The sequence below is a fragment of the Castor canadensis genome, chromosome 13 (assembly GCF_047511655.1).
Source record: "Castor canadensis chromosome 13, mCasCan1.hap1v2, whole genome shotgun sequence".
NCBI classification, from domain to species: domain Eukaryota; kingdom Metazoa; phylum Chordata; class Mammalia; order Rodentia; family Castoridae; genus Castor; species Castor canadensis.
Genome location: NC_133398.1, coordinates 125,019,252 through 125,031,721, shown reverse-complemented (window position 1 = coordinate 125,031,721; position 12,470 = coordinate 125,019,252). Strand labels below are relative to the sequence as shown.

At 47.7% G+C, this 12,470-nt stretch overlaps 1 protein-coding gene across 11 annotated transcripts in view; it reads right to left on the bottom strand.

The window, feature by feature from the left end:
* The window catches only part of Fancc (FA complementation group C), a 184,420-nt gene extending 177,667 nt beyond the window's left edge, over window positions 1-6,753 (bottom strand). For 2 of the 11 annotated variants that reach the window (XM_074052578.1, XM_074052582.1), the window contains exon 1: window positions 8-529. Coding sequence is in view for 1 of the 11 variants with exons in the window: in XM_074052572.1 (XP_073908673.1) it covers window positions 392-501; window positions 1,282-1,345 (174 nt within the window). In the remaining 10 variants the exon portion in view is untranslated. Of the gene's footprint in view, window positions 1-7; window positions 637-817; window positions 1,243-1,281; window positions 1,403-6,541 lie in introns of those variants that run through there. The other 9 variants (XM_074052575.1, XM_074052576.1, XM_074052572.1 and 6 more) reach the window with 8 other exon arrangements.
* Window positions 6,754-12,470: the final 5,717 nt, after the last annotated feature.

Sequence of the window (12,470 nt, the reverse complement as noted above, 5' to 3'; positions counted from 1 at the left end):
CTCTCACCACGTCTTCAGCGAGTCAGAGGCAAAGGTGATAGGTCAGCCTGGGTCCAATCAAAAAGAGAAGACTGGGGAAGGGGCTTGGGTCAGAAGCCCCCGAGTTCAAACCCCAGTACGGAAAAAAGAGAGAGAGAGAGAGAGCGCACACCATAATCTGAATAAGCAAAGTCAAAACAAGAAGTATTGACTATAACAGGCCTGGAGTAAGAGTGAACTGGCTGGTCAGAAGGGAATCCTAGAGAATGGAGCGTGCTCAACCGCCAGCATATCAAGCATGAAGCCGGAGTTCAAACCCCAGTGCCGCCTACAGATGAACAGCCACTATCCCTGCTGCCGAGACGGGAGGTCCAAAGAAGAACACCCCTTCAGGCAAAAATCAAACCAAGACCTTTCCGGAGCTGGCACAGTCGCGGCTGGCTGAGTGGCAGGGATGTCTCCGTGGGCACCTCACGTTACAACCAACTTCTCTAATCTGCCAGAAACTCTCCGTCCAAGTGCCTGAAAAAGCGAGAGGAAAGCCGGGCTCACTGTTGACCGCTAGGTGCTGCCGACCACAGCGCACTCCAAGAGCCTGCAGGAGAGGGCGCTGCAGGAGAGGGCGCTGCAGGAGCGCACATGAAGGGGCGGCCAAGGCGCACATTCGCCAGCAGGTGCTAGAGCAGCTGCGCGCTGGCAAGGCGCACCCGGAGCTGACGCACACGGGCACGCGCAGCGCACCGCACCGACAGGCATGCGCAGCGCACTGACAGGCACGCGCAGAGAACAGGCGCATCGGGGACACGCGCTTGGCTGCACGCTCAAGGAGGAGGCTCACCCGGGCATGCGCACTGCACCGAACTGACAGGCAAGCGCCGGACTCGGTCGCATTGCGGCAAACGCTCCGCACCACCGCGGCATACAACGGGAGCAGCGCACCCGGCATGTGTACCGCACTGAGAGGCACACTCAGTGAACTGGTGCATCCAGGGCACACGCACTGTGTCCATGGGCACGCACAGGGAACTGACGCACCAATGACATACGCACTGCGGCACACGCACGCAGAAGGAACAGGTGCACCTGGGTCACACGCACCACGCCCACGATCACACACAGGGAATGGACGCACTGGGGTACTGCACCACACCGGGACACCGCACAAACAGGTATATGCAAGAAGCACACGCACGCTGCACACGCTCCGCAGCACATGCACAAGCAGGGAGCAGGCGCACCCGAAGTGCGTGCATCGTGGCGCACGCATGCGCAGGGACTAGGCGCACCCTCAGCAAAACGCACCCTGTCCACAAGTGCGTACAGGGAGCGGAAGCGCCCTGAACATAACGCACCACAGCACGCACATGCCCAGGGACCAGGTGCACCGCGGGCACACACATCATGGCGCACACGCATCATGGCGCACACGCGCGGGGAACGGGCGCACCCTGGTCCGCGCACTGTGGCACGCGCATGCGCAGGAAACAGACGCACCCTGAGCAAACGCATGCGCAGAGAGTAGGCGCACCGTGGGCACACGCACGCACAGGGAGAAGGCGCACCCTGGGCGCACGCACCGCGGCACACGCACGCACAGGGAACAGACACACCCTGGGCACGCATATCACGGCACACGCATGTGGAGGGAACAGGCGCACCCGGGGCACGCACAGAGAGCCCACAGGCACGCACAGGCAGCGAGCGGACTACGGCATGGGAGCCACGCATGCGCCTAGGAGCCGCAGGCGGCAGAGTTGCCGCACGCAGTCAGGGCGCAGAAGCGCGCGCATGCGCACATGCAACACACGCGCGCGCGCGTCGGCACCGAGAATTTCAGTCATTCGGAACTTCCCCATGCAGAAAATCCAGGAACAAACGATTTCGTGGGTGAGTTCTATCAAATGTGTAAAGAAGAAATGGGGCCGCATCCCAAGACATCATTACTGCTGCATCCAAGCCGAAGACGTCACACGAAGAAAATTCCACCTTCCAGTGTTCAATATAAACACACAGTTCCTACAGAACACCGTCAGCTGAATCCTGCACCAAACAAAAGCATACAGTGTGACCAGGACGGCCTCGTCCCCAGGAGGCAAAGTTAAGGTAACAGCAGTAAATTAATGTAACCAGTCTCCAGTTTAAGAACAAAGCCCCGGGCTCATCCCGAAAGATGCAAAGAGCAGTTTTCATCACCGGTTCAAAAGCATCCTCAGCAATCTAGGGGAGTCCTTCAGGCAGTAAGGGGCATTGATGGGGAACACGGGTGGCGTGACGTCCACAGGAAAAGACGATGCTCTCCTCCCCCATCAGGACCGTGTCGGGAAGGCCCACCCTCTCCATGTCCACTCGGCAACGCGCTGGAGGTTCCAGCAATCAGGCGAGATGGGCATGAGAAATAAAGGCATCGGGAGGAAGGGACTAGCACACCTGTCTTTATTCACAGATTACAAGCTGCATGTAGAAATCCTCTGAAACGTACCAAAAAAAAAGTAAAAAAAAAAATCTCGCTGGAAAGAAAGATCGGGTCAGCAAGATTTCAGAATACAAAATCAACATGCTATCAACAAAGAACCCCATAATGACATTTTAAATACAAATCTATTCACAATAGCATTAAAAAAAAACCCTTTGAGAAAAACTTAAGAAAAGAGAACAATATTTGTATGCTGAAAAAAGATAAATATTGTTGAGAAAAGTGGGAAGACATTACATGTTCACGTTGAGATGCCAATTCTCCCCCAAGCGGACCCATCGATTCAATACAATTCCTTTGAAATCCACTGCAGCGGGTTCTGTGGGAAAAGGACACGCTGGGCACCAATGGTTCACCACGGTAATCCTAGCTACTAGGGAGGCAGAGATCAGGAGGGTCTCAGCTGGTGGCCAGCCCCGGCAAATAGTTCTCCACACCCTACCCGGAAAATACCCAACACTAAACAAGGGCTGGTGGAGTGGTTCAAGTGGTAGAGCACTTGCCTAGCGAGCGTGAGGCCCTGAGTGAAAACTCTGGTACCACCAAAAACAAAACAAAAAACTTCTAATAACAAGTGTTGGTAAGAATGTGGAAAAGTCAGAACTCTCTCATATTGCTGGTGGGGTATAAAATGGCTCAGTCGCACTGGGAAACAATTTGGTAATTTTTTGTTAGCATATATTAATTGTACAAAAGGAGTTTCATTATACTTCCATACATACATAAATACTCTGATCCTACTCACCCTCCCTTATCATTTTCTTATCTCCTACACTCTTATTTTTTTTAATTCCCCCCTCCTCCTACCTTTTAAAAAAACACTAACAGGTTTCATTAGTTTTCATACATGCCTGTAATGTACTGACCATAATCACACAGCCCCAGAACCCACTCCTTTTGTCTGCCCCCCCAATAGCCCCTGTTTACATTCATGTCTGCCTTTCTTTTTTTTAGGTCTAGATTCCACATATGAGAGAAAAACGTGATTTATCTTTTTAAATCTGACTTATTTCACTTAACATGATGCAAACAGCATAATGTCATTCTTTTATGGCTTAGTAACACCTAATTGTATATCTGTAACACATTTTCTGTATTCATTGACTGGCAGGCACCTAACTGACTGCACAGCTGGCTATGGTGAGCAATGCTACGATAAACACGGGTGTGCAGGCATCTTTGTTGTTCACTCACTCACATTCCTTCAGATTAATGCCTGCAAGCAGTAAAGCAGGATCATATGGTAGTTTTATTTCTAGTTTTTTCACAAACCTCCATACTCATTCCCATAGTGGCTACACTCATTTACATTCCCACCAACGTGTAAGAGTCCCTTTTTCCCAACATCCTCACCAGACTTGTTTTCCTGACAATACGTTTGGCATTCTTAAAAACTTTAATTTGCTAAACAAACCCAGCAGTTCAACTCTATGTGTGCAAGAAAATAAAAATGTGCAGACTTGCACACACATTTACAGCATTATCTATAATAGCAACCTCAGTGTCCACCACCTGATAAAATGTGTTATATACAAACAGTGGACACAAGCCAGCAACAGCAGGAACTACTGACGGGAGCCATTACGTGCCTGAGTCTCCAAAGCTGCATGGACCAGACACAGGGAGCACCTAGTCTATGAGTCCCTTTATACGAAATGTCCAGAAACATTAATCCAGACACAGAAAGCAAACCAGTGGTAGCCTGGGGCTGAGTGCAAGCGCAATACAGTGATGCAAAAGTGTAAAACTGAACTGTGGGGATCACTGAACAATTCCAAATGTGTACTGCATTTGCTCAAAGTCCTTTAGTTGCTTTGAAAACAGAGCATGTGGTTTCCTCAAAAAGGTGACCTCCAGAAGCCAGGTGGAGTGGTATAGTCACAACACACTCCACCAGAGGTAGGACAATTGGGAGTTCAAGGCCAGTCTGGGCTCCCCAATGAAACCCTGTCTCAAAAAAAAAAAGTGATTTGCATATGAACTCTGAACTCTGTCTTCTTGAAACCACAGAAAGACAAGTTCCAGAGATGCAGTATCTGGTGTTTTTTCATTTTTGGAAGTTAGTCATTCAGGATTCATAAACAAGAACAGAGAATATTCATAGCCTATGTGAAAATAAATTTTTTAAATCCTATCAGACTGAACTCTGGCCTGGTTGAGGCTCTACCCTCCCTACTTGGAACCACCACTCATGTGAGCTTCCTCTGGGCCTCTCAGTGGCCTAGATAATCAATCCAACTTTCTCCTGGCCAGGCCGGCCTCCCTGGAGCTGGTTTTCATAAGTACAAAATTTGTGTAATTGTTATTGGAACTACTTGCAGAAATATGGAGCTAGTTAAGAATACCACTTATTTTTAAATGTACATGCAGTTTCATATACATGCACCAGCATATCTTCCACATCCAGTCAAGCAATTGAGCTAATGTGCTTTTTTGTTAAAAAAAAGTACAGAACCAAAAATACCAATACAGATTTTGCCCTTCCTTTCTGTGGCCTGAATGTCTTTTTCAAGAAGTCAGGCAGACTATGACAGAATAAAAAGATGAATTAAAATACATAATATACGAAATTATAATTAGCCCAGCTCTAAAGTAGGGGGATATAATTTTTACGCTGGAGGGAGAGATGAAAGTGGCCTTTAATGAAGTAGGAAAACATTCTTTTTTGATGCAGTCTTTCTTGTAAGCAGTAATATATACTAGTCCTTCCTTCCACGTGAATCTGGTATAGTGAGTTACTCAGAGACCGAATCAACTTCATTTAAGCTTGATGGATAAAGTCCACAATGATCCAGGAATGGGGGGAGGGGAGGGGATAAAGGAGAGAGGTGGAGAGGGTGAATTCAAGCATGATGTATTTGATACATTGCAAGAACTTTTGTAAATGCCACAATGTACCCCCATCCAGCACAACAATTTAAAAAAAAAAAAAAGGTCACAACGAACATGTTTCTGTCTACTCTTATGTAATGAGTGATCCCAACACATGGAATGAATTCTGTCATTTGTAACAACCTTCCCTCCCTCCTTAAGGAAGTAACGAGAGAATATCCTGCACCATCTATCAGGAAAGGTGAGTGACACTCAGAAATAGCTGAAGTCCCGGTGGCCCAGAAGTGCTCTGCTTAGCGGGCACCAGTAATCCTATAGCTGCTTAGGAGGCTGAGGTTGGGAGAATGGAGATTCGAGGCCAGCCCAGGGAAATAGTTCACAAGACCCCCATCTCCAAAATAACCAAAGCAAAACGGACTGGAAGTGTGGCTCCAGTGGTAGAGCGCCTGCTTTGCAAGTACAAAGCTCAGAGTTCAAACCCCAGTCCCACCAAAAGAAAAAAAAAAAAAAAAAAAAGGTGTTCTGTTGATTAGGTAAATGGTAAGCCACTCATATGGGGCACAGGTGGGGCTGAGCCCAGGAGCCCAGTTTTCGAACCCTTTCAGATTAGAAAAAAAGCCCAGCACACCCAGGTCTTTGCTAGAAAAATTCTTTGAGGTTCTCATCCCCAACGTGCTATATTCCAAAGCCCGCACCTAGATCAATGAGGGTTCACAGCTGTAACTGCACCCACCTGAAAAACTTATAAACTACAACCAGGAAATCTCTCAAGGGTTGGGGTAAGCAATCCCATCAGAGACCCCCCCCCCGCCCGAAATCCTGCGACCCCAGGCCAAGAAGGCCAAAGGGACAGCACCGCATCTCGGGCTCCTCGAACTGAGCCTCGCCCCCACCTCGCGCCCCGGCGCAGAGAACGCGATGGGGGTTAAACAGAGCTTTTCACAGATCCGACGCGGGGTGGAGGGGGGAACCGCCTTTCCTCCTTTCCCTTTAAGAAAACCCAGCCGCCAGCGCTCAATGAACCAAAGGAACCGCCCACCGGTGCAAGCTCCTCCCCCTGGCCCGCCCCGCCCCCTCCTCGCGCTTTGCTTTGCCCTCGGCGGGAGCCGGGGCTCACCCACCTTGCGGCGCGGGGCTTGCGGGCGTTCTCGCGAGTCTTGCCTCGCGTCCCCCTCGAACCACGGCCCCCGCTGACACGCCCGCTAGGCCCCTAGGGGAAGCAGCCGCCTTTGCCTCACTCGGCGGCCGCTCTCTTACCGGGTGGTCCTCGCCCAGAGCTGCCTCAGCAGTTTGGCGGTGGCGGCGGGGAGGAAGCCACCGCCCGACTTCTGTGGCTTGAACGCTTGGTTTGGCTTCGTCCTGGCCTTTTCTTTTTTTTTTTTTTTTTTTGTCTTGACTTTTTTGGAATTTTCCCGCGGTCGCTTGACACTGGAGGCGGCGCGCGCGCGTACGCGCAGTGCACTCTGGGGCCTGGTGGAGCGGCCTGGCGCGCGCCCCCGCGGCATCGCGGGAAAAGGCTGAGGATTCTCGAGCCCGTGGGGGGCGGGGCGCGGTCCTGGCTCGGGCGGAAGTCGGCCCGACTCGGCTCGGCTCCGCTCGGCCAGGCTCGGCGCGGCTTAGCTGGCGTGCGGGGAGTGCAGTGCGCGCCCTGTTCTACCGGCTTGTGCGGCTGGTAGCAAAGAGGCGAGCGAGAAATCCCGGGCTTTGCAGTCGCTTGTCTCTGGGTTATGCTAAGATTCTGTTCCCAATGTGCACGAGTTAGTGCTTTTAGAGGAAAACAAGGATCAAACCTCTAAAACAGGGACTAGATAATGACTTTTTAGCTATGTTGTCAACAAACGCGCCACCCCTCCCTGCCCCACTCCAAGTCAGGTTCATAAAGTGATTAGTGTTAGTGTTCAAAGTTGCATCTGGGCCATTTAAATGGAAACAGTTTTTTTTTTTTTTCTTGTCCATAATACTCGCTTGCCTGGGGTTATTTTTATTTTATTTATTTCTGTGGGGCAGTTCTGGGGTTTGAACTCAGGACCTCACGCTTGCTAGACAGGCGTCCTACTGCTTAAGCCCACCAGCTGTTTTTTATTCTTGAATTTATTAATGCATGAAGTCTTTAGTAGATGTTTAAATTGTAACCAAAAAAAAGTCAGAAATCTAACCCTAAACTTTAGAATTTTTTCAAATCAATGCCTCATAGCCATAAACCATAATCATAAGATTACACCTTCACGTGTTTTTATTTTTTTTTCAAAAAACCTCACCACAACACAGTGTGTGCTCTTAAAGATAAAAGTAGCTTAGTTATTTAAAACACGTCAACTATTTTAGTTATTTATTTTGGTGAGACTGAGGTTTGAATTCTGGGCTTCTCACTTGCAAAGCAGGTGCTCTCCCACTTGAGCCATTTTGCTCTGTTTATTTTGGAGATGGGGTCTTGAGAACTATTTGCCCAGGCTGGCCTTGAACTATGATCCTCCTGATTTCATTCTCCCAAGTAGCTAGGATTACAGGTGGAAGCCACCAAAGCCAGGCTGCACTTCAACTTTTCTTGTGATGAAGGAATACTGGTTTTCACCAAAGAATAAATTCAATTCAGAGAGTAGGTAACCTGCTAAGGTTCTGAAGCTCCTACTTGATAAATAGTGATGGTAACATTTGTTTAAAAATTAAAGGGAGGCACAGAAGGAACCCATCCCAAACCCGAGACAAAACTGGTAGAATCTGCTTTGCAGAATCAGAAGTTTAAGGCTGTTTTTACACTGTTCCCTGAGGCCCTTGCATTATGAGGGATGAGGGATTCAAAGCAGGGCCTGGAAGAGAGATGCATGTTCTTCTACTGGCCCTTGCTGTCATACCGTGCCACAAGAAAGTCAGCCTTGGGACAAATGGACAGACATAGTGTCTGTCCTGTATTTACCAGCAAAGAAAGCAATGAAACCATGTATATTATTTTTTTAGAATCAATATCCGTTTTGGTATTCAGGTCCTTTTATAGAGATGCTGACAATCATTTTTAGTGTTTGTGGCGAATAATTTCAGCCTCACCGTATTGCAGGTTTGTCATTTTAATTCAGCAGCTCATAAAGACTTGCTAGTCAGTGCCTATACTGCTTTGCACGTCTACGAAATGACTCCATGTGGAGGCCTGTCTTGGATCTAACTGGAAAACATTCACAGTGTGATGACCAAAATTGTATTTCTGGGGTCTTCATTGTATCTGGCATCCATATGTATGCACTATTCTTACTAATATTTTAAGCAGTATTGAGATGATCAGTTTGTAAAAGGCTCAGAAAGTTTCCTGAAGAACTTCTGATTCAAATCCTCATTTTGAATTGGGACAAAAATTTGAGTCTGTGTACCTCATGGGAAACAATTTTGGTTATAGCATAGAGCCCAAACACACTCAGATGGTGCTGCCCACAAGAAAAATGGCATATTTAATGAATATTACTGAAACTGGAGTTTTGGGCCCAAGAACCAAACTCCTGAGATTCCACATGCCAGATCCAGGACCCACCCCCAAACGCCAAATCAAGAGGCCTGGTGAAGGCAGAGAAAGGAGGTTTATGACACAGCTCGGGACATGCGTGGGAAGAGGCAGAAGAAGCACTCAGACCGTTTTCAGCCATCTTCAGGATACGCTCATGAGCTACAGGTTTAAATAGACAACTGGGGGCAGGGGGACAAAGGTGTGCATAGTTAAACAATTCAGTCACAGGTGTGGTCTGGCTGGTGGTCTGGTCCAGTTTGGGAAGTTATCACCTGTAAGGAATAATCGGGTTCCTGTTTGAAAGGATTTGGGGGATAATTGTCCTCTCTGGGAGGATAGCAGCTCCAGGTGGCTCCAGTTCATTGTCATAAAGATGTTACCAGTTTTGTCCTTTGTGGAATCTAAGGTGATTGTAAAGTGACTGTAAAGAGAATGGCTTAGAGTGGAGACAGATCCAAAATGGAGGCAGAGATGTCAAGCTTGTCCTGTTTGTAGTTAATTCATGGGCCCAAGTAAAGAGTCGTGCTTTTCAGCAAAGCAGTTTGAGTGCCTCTTACATTACTACTTCCTTACATGAAATCTTTACATTCTAGAGGAGGAAAAGTCAAAAACAAAACCCACCATTGGCTGAGCGCTGCAAAGTTTCTAACTTGACCAAACCCTCTTTCAATGCTTAACGAACCAATAGACTCTTTCCTGTCTTGGATTCCACATTGAGAAAGCCACAATGAGCCCAGATGCTCAAGACCGCCTGGGTCTTTGCTTTTGGTTCCTTGACTGAATATTCACTGCACATTTATTAAGTCCAGGTGCTGGGCTAACTCCTCCACCTGCATTATTTCCTTCATTCCCCACAGTGCTCTTACATGATAGGTAATATTTCAGTTCTGCAGAGAGAGGGGCAGACACACAGAGCATCCTGGCTAGTGGGTGTTGGTGCCTGGCCTCACATCTCTGCTGAGGGCTTCTTACCACTCACCATGAATTTTGCCATCCCAGTCCACTTAGGGATGGGCTCACGTGACTCCAGAGGCTTGGCACTCCAGTGGCCATGTTGCTTTCCCATTACACATGCTGACTGAGGCAGTGCACATTGAATTAGAGACTTTGTGCAGGAAATAGGTCAAGAAATGTAGCAAGTCAGCACTATTCACAATAGCCAAGCTATGGAAACAGCCATGCTGCCCCACTATTGGTGAATGGATTAAGAAAATGTGGGGGGTTTTGTGATGGTTTTTTTCAAGATAGGGTCTCACGAACTATTTGCCTGGGCTGGCTTTTGAACCGGGATCCTCCTGATCTCTGCTTCCTGAGTAGCTAGGATTGCAGGCATGTGTCACTGGTGCCTGGAGAAAATGTGATATTTATATACAATGGAATTTTAATTCAGCCACAAAGAAGAATGAAATTTTGTTGTTTGCAGGTAAATGGACGGAACTGGAGAACATCATCTTAAGTGAAGTCAGCCAGGTTCAGAAGGACAAAAGCTGCAAGATTTCTCTCATATGTGGAATACAGAACAAATACTAACAGCAATGTTATGAAAAACAGGTCATACTAATGAGAGGTCACCAACGGGAAAGGGAGGGTAAATGAAGTTAAGAAGGTGAATATGGTTGATGCACTTCCTATACAAGAATGAATATAGAATTTTTTAACCTGTTGAAATCACCATAAGAAGGGGACTAAGGTAGAAAGAAGAAAAATAGAGGGGATGAACCAACTCAGGTTCTAATACAAGGAAATGTCACAATCAAACTCCCTGTATCTTAAACAAGCAAAAAATGTAATTTTTTTTCTTTTACAAAATCAGAGAACAAGAGGACAGAACAGGACCTGTCTGGGAGGTTTGATACCAGTGGGAGGAGAGAGGGGATGAGGAAAGGGTGTGGGAGGGTGAATATGGTGGAATATTATGCACTCGTGTATGAAAATGGAAAAATGAGACCTGCTGAAATTATTCCAGGAACAGAGGGAGGGAGGATAAAGGAGAATGATGGAGGGGGTGACTTTAACTAAGACATATTGTAAGAACTTTTGTAAATGGCACAATGTACCCCCAGTGCAGCAATAAAAAAAAAGAAAGAAATGGAGCAAGTAACAGTGACAGTCTTTGCTCTGCTTTCCCAAGGGGAAAAGGAAGGGAGTGAGGGCTGCAGGAGGCAGAAATGCTGAGGAAAAGGGGAATGTGCTAGAAATGATGCCTGGGACCTGTCCTGCCCCCACACGTGCTCCCACACACAAACCCCACACATGTACCCCACACGGCCGCTCCCAGGCTCTGTGAAATGAATGCACAAGGAAGCTGTGCTTGCACACACAGCCCTGTGGTCATGGATCTGTGGCAGCCACTAAACTGCTCTGGCTGGAAAGCATGACTCCTCACTTGGGTCCGCAAGGTAACTGAAAGCAGGAGCTCAGAGAACCCTCAGAGGACTGAGATAACAGTCAACAAGGCCCCACCTGGCCCATCCTGATAAGCCCATCACCACCTGTGACACCAGCACACACCTGGGGCTGGGACTGTAACTAATGCAGCCCTTTTGCACCCTCCCCCAATTCTCCCTCTATTTAAGGGGAACGTTCACGCCTGTACCCCGAAGATGACTGGAAATAGGCTGAATTACTGTCTTCCCATGACTGCCTGAGTCATGTAATAAACCTCCCTTTTCTGCCTTACCTTATTTCTCTGTTTGGCACACAGGGACCAGCGGGTGGGCCTGACGTGTGGACCCCAGGAGTTTGGGTCTGGGGTCAGAAACTCCACTTTTACTTCAACTTACAATTTTTCAACTTCATAGTCGTGCAAAAGTCATACGTGTTCAGTGAAAATTGTACCTTGAGTCTTTTAAGGTGGGAGCTACCAGTGGGATGAACTTTCATTTCATTCTATTTGTTATTACCTTTTTAACAGTGATGGGGATTGAACTCAGGGCATTGAGCCACTCTGCCAGGCCTTTTTGATTTAGTTATTTCTGAGATAGGGTCTTGATTTATGCCAAGCCTGGACCTCAATCCTCCTATTTATGTATCCCCACGGAGCTGGGGTGGCAGGCACACACCACCACACACCCAGCCATTGGATGAGATGGGGGTCTCACAAACTTTTTGCCTGGGCTGGCCTCAAACTGATCCTCCCGATTGCCACCTCCCAAGTACAGGTTGTTTTGTTTTGTTTTTTTAATATATATTATTTTATTTTGAATTATCATACATTAATAATACAAAGGAATTTCATTGTGATCATTCCATACACGTGTACGTGTATGTTGAACAAATTCACCCCTCCATTATATTCCCACTCATCCGCTACCTCCTGCCCTCTTCTCCAAACAGCGTGTGGTGGACTTCCTTCACTGTCTTCGTAAGGATTATAGGCATCTGGCCTGCATGCTGTATTTTGATCTTTTCCTAAGCTATTGACATTCTCAGTGATCCTATATTGCGATACTGGGCAGCTATCACAGGCCCCAATCACTGCTCTACAATGCTTAGATGACGCTGGGGAGGTGACATGTGCTACATATTAACTTAATATATTTCAATTTACAGTCAGCATCTGAGGAAGTAACTCTATGGCAAGTGGAGGACTATCCTTATTGGTCCCATGTCACCCCTTCCTGCCCCCCCCACACACAGCCCACCTCTTACCACAGCTGATTGAACTTGGGGGTGGTCACCTGGCCCTCGCTGAAC